Genomic DNA, 19,987 nt, shown 5'->3' on the forward strand with positions numbered 1-19,987 from the left:
AAAATTTTAAAAAAAAAAAAATTGTGGGGGAGAGAGAAAGTGACGAAAATTAGAGGAGAAATAATAAAAAAAATTTAAAAAAGGGGAAAAAAGAGAAAAAAAAGAAATTTCTATTTTCGAAGTGCATAGGTGGCGTAATAGAAAAATAAAATAAAAATGGTTGTCATTCCATTTATCGAGGTGTGTAGTTGGAATTTGAGGAGGTTGTGGATATTGTGTAGGTGGAATTCTAGAAGGTTGTGGATAAATCATGCATTGGGCGGTAAGTGCCTATTTAAGCAAGGCATATGAGCATTTCTAATCAAGCTGGAAGGTGTGAAAGCTTTGGAAGGTCAAGCTAGAAAGTGTGAAGGCTTCAAGTAGAAGTTCTTGGGTGGTAGTTTTGGAGGTGAAGGCTCTTAGTTGGGAAGTTCTTCTTGGTGAAGCTCTTGGTGTGAAGACTCTTATTTGGGATTTCTCTTATGTTGAAGAATTTGTAAACTTCTTTTTGAAGAAGTCATATCTATGATATCATCTTGTGGTTGTTGTAAGGATTTTCAAGTTTAATAAAAATTTTTGGGAAGCATTTTATCTCTCTTTGTCTCCATATTGTTGCATTTTTGGTTATAAGTTGGTAAGGGTGGTGTGGCCCTTCATCAGATGTGGAGGGAGAACTAATTGACAAAGGTGAGGAGTATTCAAAACATTTTATTGGTGATTTGCAAATCCGTATTAGCAAATGAGAGAAACTCATTTGAGGATTCCATAGACGATCATAATGCTGTTCCATTTATACCACATAAATATTGTGTGACATCTTCTAGTAATTTAGTGGAGTTTGATGCAGATAATGTTCTCACAGTTGAGAATAAATCAGAAAGTTTAATGTGTGGCAACCCGTCCACCCTGGATGGATTTGAACTAAAGTTGTTATCCTTGCAAGATATGAAGGAAAGAATGTTGGTCATAGAGGAGGGGGTTGTACATGTTTTAACAAGGAAAAGTCTCACAAATACATTGAAGACCTTATGTGGGAAACTCAAATGGATGAGAGGCAAAATGAAAATCCACGTGGAATCACTAGTACTCAATTGCACTCAATCAAATAAGCTTTTGAAAGGTTGAAATCAGATTATTTACAGATGTTCCGTCCTGATGTCCGCCCCCTAGGGCAGGGTGTAACTATGATGACAACCAAGTAAACCATACGCAATTTCAAGCTAATGCTGCGATCTGCACCAAACCACTGACAGTTGACTTATACTTATTGCCCTGAATAAACATGTTGATTTCCTTAACACACACGATCACGATTCATAGAACAATCATGGTCTCTCAATAAGACTATCATAAGCACAATTCACTAGATATTTTCATAAGTTCAAAGTGCAAAATAAACTTGGAAGAACGCACAATTCTTTAAGCTCGAAATGTAAAACCCTTGGTTCAATTTCTTCTCCACATAAATAGAAGCAAATGCACAAGTCATGAATGAATCCATTTACCCTTGCTTTGGCTTTTTATAATTCTCCAAGAGATATCTTCAAAAATACTCTTCTCATAACTTAAAAATTGCTTATCTTTTGATAACATGTTGCTTTTGTTGCAATTCTATTATAAACCCTCCTTTTGGTGCACAATATAAAGTATGTATACTTCACTAAATACATGTATCTCCTTTTTAAATAAAGGGTACAAAATTTATAAATGAGATGCACCTAATAATCATTTATTATCAACATTACAACTCCATCATTAATCATTATTTCTAAATTCTACTTGAACTTGGGAGTTAACCATTGTATCCATTGTGCATCTAATTGCCCTACTAAAAATAGTCAGTGTTGCTTTCTAACATCCATTGACTTACTGTAAATAGTAAGTCCCTAAAACCGAGCCCACTACTGAATGAGTTAATTGATGTGCATACCATGAGTTTGAGTATTCCTGCTAGAAATAGCTCTGACCATAATTCGACTTAGTAAGTCCCAAACTAGAAGCTTTGTCAATGTCACCACAACTACATACTACTAGAAAACTATCTGTGCCCTTACTAAGATAGAAACTCTAACTTTCCCAAAATAGACATAGTAAGTGTTTGATCTGACTCAAACAAAGAGAAATTTTGAACATCCCTAACCTCTAGAGTGGGGATTGTCCTCCAACTTTTCCAACTGGACCCTCTAAACAACTCCATTTGTCTATCAGGGTTAGGAAATAGGCGAATCCTCTGAAAGATGACACACAAAAAGGAGACATTATAGTCCACTATTCCTGAAATCGCTTGTCCCCAAGCAATCTCAGAAACATAGAAACACATTGGCCCACTTGGATCCCAAGGGTAGAATTGCGTAATGTCCACGTGTTCACCAACTAACTCCAGTAACATCATCACCAATCTAATTGACAAAACTTGCCAAACTGATACAAATCTAGCACTAGATGGCACAAAAGCGAACATCTCATAGCGAAGTAACTTGGAAAGTTGACAAAGCTTGCTTCTTAAAACTACACAAAATGAGTTGGCAATTTAACTATCCAACATGTGTGCAATTTAACTATCCACCTAAAAGAAATAATGCACACGAGGGTCAAAAGTAAAACCATATGTACTCAACACCATGTACACATCCCAAAAATCCTTTCTGAAATCTAGATGTACTAGAAAGATGTGAAACTCTCAACAAAAGCTTGCCTTAAAGAACAGCTTCAGACTTTTGTTGCTCAACTTTAAACTCAAATTCACTGTTCCCAAAGCGGTGAGGCCAATCAATGAGACCCACCCAACATGGAGTGCTAGCCTTGTCATCACTTGGATCCTAAAGCACATTGAACTTGCATACATCTATACCATGGAGATAAGAACATTTGAAAGTGTCTGGTATTACTACCACTATCTCCATCCTTTGCAAGGCTCCCATAGATGTAATGACTACAAGTAATTTAACTTGCAACCATTGGTCTAATCTATAACAGATGGAAAATACTCATCTGACAAATGATGGTACAACCTCTAAACCAATCCACACTGATGCATCACTGATTCCTCTACATGCAGATCAAAAGAAATATGATGAGCACTCGTTACTATGTAGTTAGATAAAAGGCTTCAATCTTTGTTGATGGCTCATCACTAACAACTCGAGAGTCAGAAGATGGCTCCAATCTTTGACCTCGAACAATTAATTAGGCTAGATCTCTAGTAACCTTTTGTGCATTCCTAACCACAAAATCTCTATGAGGAAGCATTGTAGTTAGAGTTTCTACAATTGCTTCCGCTAATTGTTGAATGCCATGAGAACCTAAGACGAGAGTATTATCGGTGACTCCAAATGGTCCATCCTGAAATTCTGGACTCTCAAGGAGGTACTCAATAAATGAATCTGTGTAGTAGAAACAATATGAGGTAGAATCAACCCGTTCCCCTGCGACCCTCCATTGTTTACTTTGATTTAGTAATACAACTAGTTCTCTATACCATCAGCAACATGAGATGAAGTAACCGATTCGCCTTTGGGAGAGGGAAACAAATCAACGAGAGCCCCATACTGCCAACCATATGACACCCAGTGAATATCCTGTGAAGATTACGGAGTAGTGTCATGCACTAACACAACTCTCTGGAGGATCCACTACAACCACACAGGGGCTATCAGAAATCTGATCCACATCATCTGAAATAGCACTAACCTCTGGAGAACTGGATGCAACAAGTGGCTCTCTACTGCTCTTAACCAGAGTACTCATCCCAGCTGAGACTACATCACCTGTATCAACAATGGATGGAGCCATGCCCTCATACCAAGCTGTGGATATTAAATCATCACCAACTACCAGTATACGAAGTTGGACTACATCCGTATCCGGTGAAGACTGTGCTTGGCTCGTCTCCACAGTGAACTCTAACCATGGCTATGACACCTAAGTGATCTTGAATAACTCTGTAGTCACCTCAAGTTCATGAGTGAGCTTATGTACCTCCCCTTTTCTTTCCCATTAGCACATCGTAACAAGTGCAATCCCACTCGAAAAGGTAGTCTCTATCAGCAAGTAGCTGCAATTATTTATGTTTTATTGTCCTGATAGCTTCTCGTAGTAAATGAAACTCTGCAAGGGAAAAAACACTATCATCGTGCTCACGTGACATAGGAGTACCTCAACCAAATATAGCTAACATTTGACGAGTAGCATCAAAACGCAGAACCACTCTGACAATCTAACTATCATTCCCCTTTAGTTGCCCAACCAAATGATGTCTTTGAAATTCAGGATTCCCATGCAAGCTCTCTGACCCACAATCCACATTGTGATATGAAGCTGTCTCAACAATGCTTACCTCATGATAAAAAACATCACGTGTGTTATCATCTCCACACATATCAGCAATCGATGTCCTGCTGCTAATCACCTCAACAAATGGCTCATCCGATAAAGTCGAAGCTGCTGCTACAACAGTCTCCTCGCACACTCCCACTTCCTATGTAATTGCAAGTCCCTGCAAGTGACAATTCTGGGATCCATTATCCATAAATGAATTTTCAGATTCACTTTCTAAGTTCTGATATGAAAACAAACTCGTTACAGCCCGTGTCTTCCTCATAAATCATATCATTGGTACCCAATTCTTGATTACCAACATCATCCATATGTGAAATCTCTGCTGCCATATGCTGATGCAAGCACAACTCACTGCAGACGTGAAAATTAGAACTGTTATGGGATCAAATTTCTATGCAGTCCTCATTCTTGGCACTCATGCCAATATTAAAGGTCACCACCTTAACACCTTCCAGACTTGCCATGATTTTCAATTCTTCTTCATGCTCGAGGGGAAGACTGCTGTCATAAAAATCAGTACTCTTATACTTAATATCTTCATGTCTACCAATTGGTGTAGGGCTGTCATCAATGGTTGATATCATATCATTGGCCCCCTCATGGTCACGAGCTCCTATTTCATGTGAATGATGGGACTTGATGCAGTTGTCCTCAAACAGATCAGTAATGTCATCATGCCTTTGTGAAGAGCCTCCATCATGTGTAATAAAAATGCTAGTGACAGCTTCACTAAGTGAAGGATCAACTTTCACATCCACCTACCTTCCCATTGTTTCCTTTGCACTGATTAAATCATTTAAATTAGTGTTTTCCTTTTAGAAAAAAGACAAAGGATTCATAATCTCTGGATGTTGTAGAAGGGCAGATTTTCAGTATAATCCTGAAAAACATTATTATAATCTTGTAAGGCATGTATGAGCTTTGGAATAAGATTCTATATAGACATTGTTTTACCCATGATTCATACAAACCCTCTGAACTAAATGTAAGAGGCTTTATGTATAGGATGGCAGGAAACCATTATGATACCACTATAAGAACCCTTGCCAGTTATGAGACTGACAAACATCGAGTTGCTTTATTTTTCAGATGTTTGACATTTTGTCAAACACTTTGCATGCAACCTCTATCTTGCTGGCTTTTATTTTTGGATCGTTTTTGCTTTCTTGGAATGGTCTCAAATGAAGATTAAATGCTTGCAAGTGATTGCTAAGATATCTAAGCAAATAATTAAAATGCAAATAAAATTCTTTTTGTCTTTCTGAATGCATAAATATGATTTCTACATGTAAAATGTGCAGCTACAGCCAATGGACACTTTCACAAGCACCTAACATGCAGAATATTGATTCGTTAAAAACTGAAATTAATAACTACAACAAAGGCATTTCATCAAACAATTATTGTCCAACCTTGTAACTCCTGCAATGTGCTAAACTACACGATGTGAATATACAATAAAAACTTGGAAAGTAATGACAGTTTGCTGGAAAATGATTAATCCTTGACAGTGATGCTGATATTATAATAATGCTAGTACCTTCAAATGCAAATACGAGCCCTAAACAAACATTCACAGGCTCTCTAAACAATATTGCAGCCCCCTAGAAAGATCAACATTGTCCCACAAGAACTACAACAACCAAGTAAACCAAATGCAGCTTCAGGAAAATTCTGTGATATGCACCGAATCAATAGCCATTGACATATAATTATTTTCATGAAATAAAAATGCTGAAACCCTTCACTTACAATCACAATTCATAGCACAATTCGCTGGATATTCTCACCAGTTCAAATTGCGAATTTTTTTTGTAAGAATTCACAATTCTTCAAGATTGAAACCTAAAACCCTTGTTTCAATCTCTTCTTAACACAAACATAAGCAAATGCACAAGTCGTGAATAAACTCATTTGCCCTTGCCTTGGCTTTTTCAAATATTTCTTTAAGAGATATCTTCACAAGTACTCTTCTCATAACATAAAAATTACTTAGCTCTTGATACCGTTTGCTTTTGTTACAATTCAATTATAACCTCTCCTTTTGGTGCAAAATAAAGTATAATTTATTGAGCACTTGTATTTAATTTTTAATTAAGTGCACTTAATTTATAAATGATATGCGCTTAATAAAAAAATATTATTAAAGTGTAACTTTATAACTCCATCACTAATCATTATTTCTCAATTCCGACTGGACCTAGGAGTTAAAAATTGTATCCATTGTGCATCCATCCGCCTTACTAAAAATAGTAAGGGTCCCTCTCTAACATCCACTTACTATAAATAGTAAGTCTTTGAAAGTGAGCCAACTGACTAATGAGTTAATTGCTATACATATGATGAGTCCAGGTACTCATGTCATAAATAGCTTTGACCATAATTTGACTTACGATAAATATGAAGTCCCAAACTGAAAGCTTTGTCAACGTCACCATTCCATACTACTAGCAGACTGTAAGAATAGACAATACAAATAGAAAGTGTGCCGATCTGACTCAAACAAAGAGCAATCATGAACATCTCTAACCTCCGGAGTGGGAATTGACCTCCAACTCTGTCAGCTGGAACCTTCAAACAACTCGTTAGCCTATGAGGGTCAGGAATAAGGCTAATCGTTTGAAAGATGGCACTCACGAAAAGGACATTACATTTCTGATAATTTCTTCTCATTTATTGTTACATAACATTGACTTCTTTACAAATTTCAATCAAGAAACAACTATAACAATAGGTCTTTTTGTCGATCTCTCTTTCAAATCTTACCTTGCTTCTTTCTCATTTTGTGTATCAAATGGGTAGATATCATATGGTAGTCTATTACAAGTGAGTTGCTATGAGATTGAATCCAAGTTTTAATCTTACTTATGTAGGAGATATTTATGAGCCATTAAAGAAAAGCATCCAACACCTTTCAAGCTAATAGACATGTATTTCATCATTCCATTAGAAAGGTGTGTGTAAATCTGCCTTACAAGCATTGAGCATATCAGCTTCACCATTTTTGAAGCTCAGATCTTGAGTCTGTATGGTATTATGATCTTTTTAATGATTTATGGGGGAAGCCAATTTTTTTGCATATGAATGCATAAACAATGTTATCATGTCACTATAATGATGTTAATTCTTTGGTCATTATAAATAAATCTGGAAGAATATAATTTAATAAATATGAAATTCATATTCATTGCTGTAGGTCTTTGAGAATATTAATTTTTGGTTGTTTTATTTGACAGAGATTATCCGGGTCATCTTTGTTGATACTAGCTAACAAGCAAGACATTCATGGTGCTCTCAAACCAGCTGATATTGCCAAGGTATAACTTGTTTAGCTATTATCTACAGACAACACATCATTTTAACAGTTAACTGCTACATTGAGATAAGTATGAACTATTAATATATATTAGGATAATAGAAAAACTTCTATTATTAGTTAATGGTTATCTGTTTGTAATCTATTGTAAATATTAGAATGTTTCTAATATTTAATTAGAGCTATAGATAACTGTTAGTTTTCTTTTAGCTAGAATAGAAAGTTTCTATTCTTTACGATCGTTTTCTAAGGAAACATTGTTCCATTCTTTTGTATATATAGACCTCTCGGTTTTTGTTAATAATATGCAAGCATTTTACCAATTACATTGGAATATGGCATCAAAGCATGGTTGAATTTTTTTTGAAAACAAAATTTTCTTATTGAAATTTTCAGATCTTTGTTCTCGAAATTAATTTTTTCCTAATTTACCTACTTCAAAAACACCTAAGTTCAACTAGGGTTTTTTTTGGAGACCAATCTTTGCAAAGATCGCGACTGGTTTTTTGCTAACGGTTTGGCAAATCGCAACTGATATTTTTGCAAGTAGATTCAAACAACAATTGTTTTTATTTGCTAAGGTTTTGGCAAAATGACTAAGGTTTTTTGGGTGTTTGTTCTGCACATTCACTCACTCAAAATCGTGACTTTTTTTTGGAAATCCAACCTTCAATGGCTCGCGACCAGAAATCACTGCTTCTACCCTTGGAAAAGGTTGTTTTTTAGTGACTTTTTTTTGCGGATGACGCTACCTTATTCACATTCCTGTGACTACAAATCTGTGTCATTCTCTAAGTTCATCCTCTCACTTCCATAGTCATCTCTGCATACAAGTCGCTCTTTGTGGAAAATCGGCCTTCATTTCCCTGCAAATCACCATTTTTCTTCAAAACTGACCTTCAATGGCCATCAGGTAGGGCTTTGCTTGAAACCCTAAATTTTGAGCTCAAATTTTTTTTTGATTACAAATTCTTGGTGGGTTTTTCAAGAGCTCAACTAGGTTGTTGTCAAATTTTTCTAAGTGCCTCAATTTTCAAACCAACGGATCCGGAAATCGACAACATATTCTTTCTAGGTTTTTTGAGCTCTCTTCTAGGCACCCCTTCAAAAATTTTGGGTCTTTCGTTTTTTTGCTTTAAAAAATGTGTCTTCACAAATTTTCACGTTTCGTCATTGAAAAATGTGCTATGACGTCTTTGACTAATATTCTACTCGAGAGCAATTCAAAATTCAATGGTCGGAATTACGACACTTGGAAGTAGCAAATAAAAGCAATTTTTGAATATCGAAATACCGATTAGATTGTTTAGGGTGTTACACAACATTCTATTGCTCTCGATACTGATTAGGATACATGGGATTTGAATAATCGGGAGGCAGTGATGCTTTTTAAATTATCTGTAGCTGATGATCAGTGCTCTCAAATTCCATCCAGCAAGACAGCTGCTGAGATATGGGCACGTCTCAAAAATCTTCATGAGACTTTTGACTAAAGCAGAGCTTTCTTCCTGAAGAAGACTATGTTTTCTATTATCATGGATGAGCTAACATCACTACAGGCTCACTTGAATAAGACTTAGGAAATCCGTGATCAATTGCTTGCCATTGGTCACAAGATGGAGGAAGAGGATACTGTGGTTATCACTCTTCGAAGTTTACCAAAGTCCTATGAGCCTTTTATCTCGACTCTCAACATCACGTCTTCTGGTGTTGGTCTAAAGTTCACGGATCTTTGCACACTTCTACTTCAGCAAGATCGATGGAAACAACAGTTCAATAGTAGTTCTAGCTACACCTCCACAAAGCAAGCCTTTGTTGCTAAATTCTTTCAAAAGGATAAAGGCAAGTCTTAACAAAAGTCCTCTGCTCCAACTTCAAAAGGCTCCCAAAACAAGAACATTCAATGCAACCATTGCCACAAGTTTGGTCACATGAAGGTTGAATGTCGGAAATGCTTAACTATCCAATCTAAGCAATCAGGTTTGCAACCCAAAGCGAACAGTGCATAGCACACTGCACAAACAAAATTTGTCTTTTACGCCTTAATGGCTAAAAGACCTGCAGATCATGTGAAGTCATCTACCTGGTACATTGATTCAAATGCCTCTCGTCATTTCACCCACCATCAAGACTAGTTCACTGGCTACCAGCCTTACTCAGATTCTGTGATTTTTGGTGGTGGAGAAGAGTATATTGTTGTTGGTGAAGGCAACATTCAGATCCAGTCTACCAGGAGGAATCTCATTTTTTTCGATGTTTACTACGTTCGAGGGATGGAACTAAATCTACTCTCAGTAGCTCAGTTACTACGACATTCTCCACAATTGGATGTCATCTTCAGTTCACATCAGTATACCATCATTGATAAGGTGATTGAGTTAATTGTTGCAGTGGGTCTTGAGGATCATGGTCTTTCCACCTTACTATTCCGGTGATTCTCGGGACTTAGCTATGGTTGCTTGGTAGTCTCCTATTAGCACACTTTGGCATCAGCGGTATGGGCACTTAAATGTGCATTATCTCTCTCAGGTTGCTCGGGAAGAGCTTGTCCTCGGTTTGCCAAAGATTCAAATTCAGCAGCTTGGAGTTTGTGATGCATGCCAGGTTGGGAAGCAACATCGCACACCTTTCACTAGTGGCAATTCATGGCGAGCTTCTCAGGTACTTCAGCTTGTTCATGCCGATATCTGCAGCCCTATGGCCACTCCTTCTGTTCTTGGGTCTTGGTATTTTCTGTTGTTTGTTAATGATTCCAGTATAAAAATGGGGGTATATTTTCTTAGATAGAAATCAGATGCATTTCTTGTATTTCAGAAGTTTAAACCTTTAGTTGAAAAAGAGTCTAGAAAATCTATTAAAACTATTAGATCAGACAATGTGGGGGGGGGGAATTTTCTTCTAATGCATTCTCTAGCTTCTTGGATACTCATGGCATCAAACACCAGTTAACCACACCCCATACACCACAACAGAACAGTGTAGTTGAATATCAGAACAAAACAATCATCGAGATGGCTTGATCCATGCTCAAACACAAACATGTTCTGAAGTAGTTCTGAGCAGAAGCAATTTATCTTTTGAACTGGTCACCCACAGTGGTGGTCAAAGGTAAGACTCCGGAAGAGGCATGGTTAGGTCGCAAGCCCAGAATCAGTCACCTAAAGGTTTTTGGCTACCTTGCTTTTATTTGGATCCTTGATGCGTCACGCATCAAGTTGGATGCCAAGAGTTAGAAACTCATGCTTGCTACATACAGTATTCTTCACAAAGCCTACCGCTTGATTGACACTAGGACATCTTGTCTCGTATATAGTCGTGATGTAGTCTTTGATGAGCAACGAGGACCATTTATGCATGTTTCTTCTGGTCCTGATCCAGCAGACCAGCCTATGAAGGCTCATGATTTTGGAGTTAGGCTTCCATTAGGTCCTCCTGATGGGAGGGCTCCAGTAGCTCTTGCAGCTCCAGTTATACTAGTGATCGTTGTACGGACACCTCTAGCTTCTCATGTAGGATCAGCTCAATTTGTAGATGCTTCACCTCAATTTTATCCAGATTCTTCTGATGAGGAACCTGATCACCAAGCATCTTTTGATACTAATGTTGGTTGTTCTCCTCTCTGGCCTAAGTGGTAGGCTAAGACACTTGTTGATCTTCGTGATGATGAGCTCATTGATGGGAGAACTGCTCGGAAAAAGACCAAACCTACAGAGTATTAACTTTGCTCTCATGGCCAACATTCACTGTGTGTTTGAACCTCAAACATATTCCGAGGCTAAAGGAATTCCAGAGTGGGAATAGGCCATGACATCTGAACACCAGAGCATGGTGAAGAATAACACCTGGGTCCTTTCTGATCTTCTACTAGGGAAGAAACTCATTCGCTGCAAATGGGTTTATAAAATCAAATACAAATCTGATGGTACTTTGGATAAGTACAAAGCTCGTTTAGTTGCAAAGGGCTTTTCTCAATGTCAGGGCATTGATTAGTCCTAGCCATGGAAGCACAGTTTGACTGGAAGGTCCATTAGATGGATGTCAAGATTGCTTTCCTGAATGGTGATCTCTACGAAGAGGTCTACATAACACAACCCCCTAGTTTCGATGCCGTCACCTAGACCAGTAAGAAGCAGTATGTAGTTTCTCTCTCCTCCACCGAGGCTAAATACAAAGGAACAATTAAGGCAGGTTGTGAAGTTGTTTGGCTTCACCGGATGCTTGGGGATATGCAGATGTCACCAGCAGGACTGACCACTTTGTTGGTTGATAACAAAGGCGTTATCAAATTAGCACGCAATCTAGTCTTCCATAAACAAACTAAGCATGTGGATGTTCATTGTCATTACATATGACAACTGGTTGAAGATGGGTTTGCATACCACAGATCAGACTACAAACATTCTCACCAAGCCTCTTAGTCCTGATAAGTCTGTCAAATTCAGAGGACAGCTTGGTGTTGTAGATAGATTAACCATTAAGGGAGGGTATTACGATAATAGAAAAGCATCTCTTATTAGTTAATGGTTATCTTTTGTAAATATTAGAATGTTTCTAATATTTAGTTAGCTATAGATAACTGTTAGTTTTCTTTTAGCTAGAATAGAAAGTTTCTATTCTTTATGATCGTTTCCTAAGGAAACATCATTCCTTTTTTTTGTATATGTAGACCTCTTGGTCTATGTTAATAATAAGCAAGCATTTTAGCAATTGCATCGTAATTATATAAGCCAAATGAAAATAAATTCAGGGTACTGTGTTCAGTGTTTAATTCAATTTCTACTCGTCTCTACATTAGCTAATCATAGTTCTTTGCATATTATATAAACATTTTGGTCTCATTTTAAATAAATAATGTAATACTCAATGCCATATATGCCTAGGAGATCTTTAATACTTTATGCTATTGCTATAATTGTAGGGCCGGCAGGATATTCATTGTCCTGCTATTCATGACTCTATTAAATGCACATAATGAAGTCTGAATAGAGAAATCGATCTACATACTTTTTTCTATCATGATTTTGTGCTTGTTTATTTTGATATTACTATGTTATAAAATAAATATGAAATTTATCTAAACATCCTTATTCTTTCATGATTTCTGGTTGTGGCCCAGGCACAATTGTACTGTTGTAGTTGAGCATAGCACCTTAAAATGTTTTCAAACTTTTTACTTTTATGAAAGTTTATCAATAGCTCTGTATTTTATATTACAATAATAGATAAGACGTCTATTATTAGTTAATGGTTATCTTGTAAATATCTTAAGCTTTAGTTTGCTTTCGTTTTTTGCTTTCTCTAGAATAGAATGTTTCTATTCTTTACGATCATTTCCTAAGAAAACATTGTCTCATTCTTTTGTATAAATTGACCTTTCGGTCTCTGTTATTAACAAGCAAGTATTTACCAATTACCTCGTAATATGGTATCAGAGCTATTACTTAAATTTTTTCGAAAAAATTTATAATTTCTTCGTGAAATTATTTGTTTAAATTTTTTCAAAATTATTTCTGTCGAATTTCTCTAAAACCCGCATGGGGTTTTCGGCCTAGAGAAATTCCCGAACTAGGGTCTGCAACTCGCGTGGGTTTGGCGTCCATTTTTTTTTTTTTCAAGGTTTGCTATCCATTTTTTTCAGAGTTTGGCGTCCGGTTTGCTCGATTCAAGAAGACTGAACGATTTTTTCTGCAAATCATGATTTTGGCCGCCAGATTTGTGACTGGTCTTGGCCCGCGTTTTTAACCCACGCTTTTGGCGCTGATTGAAGCTTGACCGGAGTTCGATTTATCATACCTCCTCATTCTCTCCACTGTCAAAGCCCTAACGCTTGAATCTTGATCAAAATCGGCCATTTTTTGCCCTGCAAAACACCATTTTTGCTGTTTCTGACCTCTTTGGCCGCCGACTGCTATTTTGCTCGAAACCCTAATTTTTGGGGTCAAAAAAATATTTTGTTTGCAAATTCTTGGTGGGTTTTTTGAGAGCTCAACTGGGTTGTCTGTTTTTTTTGGGTGCCTCGATTTTTGTGCCTCGATTTTCGAGCCAGCAGATCTAGAAAACGACAACAGATTCCTTCTGGGTTTTTTGAGCTCTCTTCTGGGTCATTCTCTAATTCTTCTGGGTCTTCCGTATTTTTGCCTCGAAGAACGTGCCTTGACAGATTTTCACAGTTTTTCATTGAAAAACGTGCCATGGCATCTCTGAAAAATATTTTGCTCGAGCATAATTCCAAATTCATGGTCGCAATTATGGAACCTAGAAGCAGCACATCATCGCAATCTTCGAATATCGAAACACCGATCAACTTGTTCTGGGTGTTAGGCAGCGTTCGACTTCTCCGGGTCCTGATCAAGATACATGGGATCTGAATAATCAAGAGGCAGTATTGCTTCTCAAACTATCCGTAGCTGATGACCAGCTTTCTCAGATTCCATCTGGCAAGACAGCTGCCGAAATCTGGACACATCTAAAAGGTCTTCATGAGACTTTCGACAAGAGCGGAGCCTTCTTTCTGAAAAACACTCTGTTTTCTATTGTCATGGATGAGCGCACCTCACTCCAGGCACACCTAAATCGGATTCAGGAAATCCGTGATCAGTTACTTGCCATCGGTCGCAAGATGGAGGAAGAGGATATTGTGGTAATCACTCTTCGGAGTTTACCAAAATCCTATGAGCATTTTATCGAGACTCTCAACATCACATCTACTGGTGTTGATTTAAAGTTCACTGATCTCTGCACCCTGCTGCTTCAGCAAGATCGGTGGAAACAACAGTTCGGTAGCAGCTCCAGTTCCACCTCCACTGAGCAAGCCTTTGCTGCGAAATCCTTTCAGAAGGATAAGGGCAAGTTTCAACAACCATCTCAGCAGAAGTCTTCTACTCCAACATCCGATGGCACCAGAAAGAAGAACATTCAATGCAACTACTGCCACAAGTATGGTCACATGAAGGTTGAATGTCGAAAACGCTTAGCTGCCCAGTCTAAGCAATTAGGTTCGCAACCCAAAGCAAACAGTGCAGAGCACACTGAGCAGGCGAAATCTGCCTTTTACGCCTTCATGGCTAAAAGACCCGCAGATCATGTGCAGTCATCTGCCTGGTACATTGATTCAGGTGCCTCTCGACATTTCACTCACCGCAGAGACTGGTTTACTGACTACCAGCCTTATTCAGATTCTGTTATCTTTGGTGGTGGAGAAGAGTACACGGTTGTTGGTAAAGGCAACATTCAAATTCAGTCTGTTGGGAGGAAGCTCATATTCCTTGATGTGTACTACGTTCCAGGGATGGAACTAAATCTACTCTCGGTCAGTCAGTTGCTACGACATTCTCCACACTTGGCAGTCACCTTCGGTTCACATCAGTGCACCATCACTGATCGGGCGACTAAGTCTACTGTTGCTGTTGGTCTTGAGGATCATGGTCTTCTCAAACTTACTGATTCTGGTGATTCTCAGGACTTAGCTATGGCTGCTCGGCGATCTTCCATCAGCGCACTTTGGCATCAGCGATATGGGCACTTAAATGTGCATTATCTCTCACAACTTGCTCGGAATGAGCTTGTTCTTGGTTTGCCAGAGATTCAAATCCAACACCTTGGAGTTTGTGACGCATGTCAGGCTGGGAAGCAACATCGCACACCTTTCCCCAATGGCGATTCTTGGCGAGCTTCTCAAGTACTTCAACTTGTTCATGCTGATATCTGCGACCCTATGGCCACTCCTTCTGTTCTTAGGTACAAGTATTTTCTGTTGTTTGTAGATGATTTCAGTAGAAAAATGTGGGTGTATTTTCTTAAAAAGAAATCTGATGCATTTACTGTATTTCAGAAGTTTAAACCCTTAGTTGAAAAAGAGTCTGGGAAATCTATTATTACTCTTAGATCAGACAATGGGGGGGAATTTTGTTCTAATGTTTTCTCCAGCTTCTTGGATACACATGGCATCCAACGCCAGTTCACCACACCCCACACGCCACAACAGAACAGTGTAGTTGAACGTCGGAACAAGACAATCACCGAGATGCCTCGTTCCATGCTCGAACACAGACATGTTCCGAAGCGTTTTTTGGCAGAAGCAGTTAACACTGCAGTTTATCTGTTGAACCGGTCACCCACAGTGGCGGTCAAAGGTAAAACTCTGGAAGAGGCCTGGTCAAGTCGCAAGCCCAGAATCAGTCACCTAAAGGTTTTTGGCTCTCTTGCTTTTGTTTGGATCCCTGATGCTTCACGCACCAAGTTGGATGCCAAAAGTCAGAAACTGATGCTTGTTGGATATAGCAGTCTTCACAAAGCCTACCACCTTATTGATGTTGAGACATCTCGTCTCATATACAGCCGCGATGTAGTCTTTGATGAGCAGCGAGGACCATTCATGCCTATTTCTCTTGTTCCTGATCCAGCAGACCAGCCTATGCAGGTTCATGATTTGGGAGTTCGGCTTCCATTAGGTCCACCTGATGGGAGGGCTCTAGTAGCTCCTGCAGCTCCAGTCATGCCAGTGATACCTGTACAGACACCTTCGGCTTCTCCTGCAGGATCACCTCGTTTTGAAGATGCTTCACCTGAGTTTGATCCAGATTCTTCTGATGAGGATCCTGCTAATCAAGCATCTCCTAGTACTACTGTTGGTCATTCTCCTCTCCGGCCTAAGTGGTGGGCTAAAACACTTGCTGATCTTCATGATGATGAGCTCATTGATGGGAGAACTGCTAGAAAAAAGAGCAAAACTACAAATTCTGTTAACTTTGCTCTTATGGCCAACATTCATAGTGTGTTTGAACCTCAAACATATTCCGAGGCTAAAGGAATTCCAAAGTGGGAACAGGCCATGCAATCTGAACACCAGAGCCTGCTGAAGAACAACACTTGGGTCCTTTCTGATCTTCCCCTAGGGAAGAAACCCATTGGCTGCAAATGGGTCTACAAAATCAAATACAAATCAGATGGTACTTTGGATAAGTACAAAGCTCGTTTAGTGGCAAAGGGCTTTTCTCAGCGTCAGGGCATTGATTATGAGGAGACCTTTGCTCCTACTGCAAAGATGAGCACCATCAGATTAGTCCTAGCCATGGCAGCACAGTTTGGCTGGAAGGTCCATCAGATGGACGTAAAGAGTGCTTTCCTGAATGATGATCTCCATGAAGAGGTCTACATGACGCAGCCTCCCGATTTCAAGGTTGCTAGTAAAGACCATCAGGTTCTCAGATTGGTAAAAGCTCTCTATGGTTTGAAGCAGGCCCCTCGGGCATGGTACATCAAGATTGATACGTACCTCAGTGATCAAGGCTTCAAGAGGAGCTCTTCAGACTCAAATCTGTACATCAAGACTACTGACAATGACATCATCCTTCTAGTTATCTATGTGGATGATCTGATCATCACTGGCAGTTCGGCATCTTTGATTCAGGGAATCAAACAACACTTATGCCAATCTTTTGATATGATTGACCTTGGGCTCATGCATTATTGCTTAGGTGTTGAAGTTTGGCAACAGTCTTCTGGTATATTCATCTCTCAGTCCAAATATGCCAGGGCCTTGTTAGACAAATTTCGAATGCAGGATTTCAAACCTGCATCTACACCTATGGAGAAAGGTCTCAAGTTATCAGCCAAGTCTGATTCTCCTTCCGTTGATGATACTACGTATAGGCAACTAGTAGGCAGCCTCATCTACCTATCTGCTACTAGGCCTGATATCAGCTTCGCAGTCAGCTATATTTCACGCTTTATGACAGCTCCTAAGGCTGATCATTGGATGGCAGCAAAGCGTGTGCTTTGTTATGTGAAGGGCACTTCTGATTATGGACTTCTGTATTCTCGGAGTTCTAATCCTAAACTCAATGGGTTCACAGATTCAGATTGGGTAGGCTCTGTTGATGATAGAAAGTCAACATCTAGATATGTGTTCAGTTTGGGATCCGGTGCAGTCACATGGACCAGCAAGAAGCAGCAGGTAGTTTCTCTCTCTTCTATAGAGGCTGAATACAGAGGGACTGTTAAGGCAGGATGTGAAGCTGTCTGGCTTTGTCGGATGCTTGGGGATATGCAGATGTCACCAGTAGGACCGACTACTCTGTTTGTTGATAACGAAGGCGTTATCAAGTTAGCATAGAATCCAGTCTTCCATGAACGAACCAAGCATGTGGATGTTCATTGTCATTACATACGACAGCTGGTTGAAGATGGGACTATAGATCTGCAGTATGTTCCTGCCACAGATCAGACTGCAGACATTCTCACCAAGCCTCTTGGTCCTGATAAGTTTGTCAAATTCAGAGGACAGCTTGGTGTGTTAGATAGATTAACCATTAAGGGAGGGTATTACAATAATAGATAAGACGTCTATTATTAGTTAATGGTATCTTGTAAATATCTTAAGCTTTAGTTTGCTTTCGTTTTTTGCTTTCTCTGGAATAGAATGTTTCTATTCTTTACGATCGTTTCTTAAGGAAACATCGTCTCATTCTTTTGTATAAATTGACCTTTCGGTCTCTGTTATTAACAAGCAAGTATTTACCAATTACCTCGTAATATTTTAAGGATAGATTGTGGTTAGCATTTTAAACCACACTACCAGTTTTCTGATTTGGTGTATTGTTTCTTGTCGGATACCCATTTTGCTAAAGCTCACTGGCTTATATTTCCTTAAGGGCTCTTACCATTGGAGGTTGTGTTTATTTCCAACCCCTGAAGCATTTAGTATAAGCACTTTTTTTTAATAATTACACTGTTGCTGTTGAAGAGAGGCACTTTCCAACCCCTGAAGTATTTAGTATAAGCACTGTTTTTTAATAAATATACTGTTTCTGTTGAACAAAGGCACTTTTGAACCTATTGTTTTTATGAAAGTTAATCAATAGTTCTGTAGTTTAAGGATAGATGGTATTCTGCATTTTAAGCCTTACTAATGGTTTCCTGATTCAGTGTGTTGTTACTATTGGATACCCACCTGTTTGAATCTCATTGGCTTATAATTTCCCCATGGTCTGTGTTACTGGAAGTTGTTTCTTCCCAACCCACAAGTATTAATTTTGTGTAAGTCTTAATATTAACAAAATAATTACCTGATAATGAAAGAAATCTTGTCATTGGAAGTTATCATTTGTTCTATCCCAGAAGTATTTAGTGTAACTTCAAATACTTAACAAAATGAGTACCTGATTTTCAAAGAAGTCTTATCGTTGGAAGTAATGTTTCTTTCCAATCCCAGGAGTATTTAGTGCAAGTTTTAATATCAACAAAATGAACACCTGATTTTGAAATATATATATTTTTTCACCAGTCTTTAAGTTTAACAGCCACCCTTGCATAAGCAAATTAAAAAGGGATATTAATTTGGTAATTGAAGATATTGTTATAATAATGTTGCTCTAAAATTATCACCAAAGGATGTAACTAACTGAAGTTCTATACGTAATTAGCTACATGACCCTTTACCTTTTATTGTAGATAAATGCTTAAGAAGGCTATATGATTAGTCTGTGTAATCCCAAGGGAGGCATTCCCCCCGCCAATCCCACATTTATGTAATGTGGATGTCCAATAAGACAAAGTGACTTTGAGGGCATCCCCCCACTATCCCACAATCACTACACAAGATCTGGGGATATTTCTGGGATTTCTCCCAAATTAGGGATGACTTGGGGATCCTAAGACATCTAGGAATCCCGAGGTGTCACTTGAATGTCCTCAAGACTTTCAAGAGTTCCCATGGCAGGAAAATGAAAGACTTAGTAATTTTTTTAAATAAAAAAACATTTTTGATCTAGGTGCCACAAACCCTAACCCTAATGGTGTGTGGGCCCCACGTTATAAATAGGCATCAAACTTCTAAGCCTCATTTTAAAACTTTAAGCTTCAAAACTAGCAACGACTTGGTGTTGCCAATATTTATTTTAAAAGTGTTAAAAATTGTGAAACTGACATTTTCCATTAAGGTGTGTGTGGTTTGAAAGCCTTAATTTGTGCTTAGTGGCAAGAGATCTGCCTCTTGACCTCACCCATATTGTAACAAGGAATGTACCTAGGGAGTTGTTCCTAGACACCATGAGGGTTGTTGCCCCATAAACTTGTTGGAGGCTTTGCCCCTAGATTCTTACAAGTGTTGTTGCTTTTTGACCTTATTGGGGGCTCTCTTCCTAGATCCCATGAGGGATGATGCCCCTTGAGCTTGTTGAGGGATTGACCCCAAAACCTTCAGACCTCACTTACCATTCTATATGTTCAATGCAATTATTGCATTTTTTTACTGTTTGGTAGCTTAGGATGCTGAAGTTTTATTTGTAATTCTAATGCTTACAGGTCTCTTTATAATTATTTTTTCAAACACTATCTGCACCACCTTGTCACCAT

At 38.6% G+C, this 19,987-nt stretch overlaps 1 protein-coding gene across 2 annotated transcripts in view; it reads left to right on the forward strand.

The window, feature by feature from the left end:
* The window catches only part of TTN5 (ADP-ribosylation factor family protein), a 135,885-nt gene that overhangs the window by 80,871 nt on the left and 35,027 nt on the right, over positions 1-19,987 (forward strand). For both annotated transcript variants that reach the window (XM_089788512.1, XM_089788513.1), the window contains one exon: positions 7,554-7,634. In XM_089788512.1, coding sequence (XP_089644638.1) covers positions 7,554-7,634 — 81 coding nt within the window. The remainder of the gene's footprint in view (positions 1-7,553; positions 7,635-19,987) is intronic.

Source organism: Cupressus sempervirens, chromosome 6, assembly GCF_028749045.1.
Source record: "Cupressus sempervirens isolate cs-2001-9-10 chromosome 6, ASM2874904v1, whole genome shotgun sequence".
Taxonomy (NCBI): Eukaryota; Viridiplantae; Streptophyta; class Pinopsida; order Cupressales; family Cupressaceae; genus Cupressus; species Cupressus sempervirens.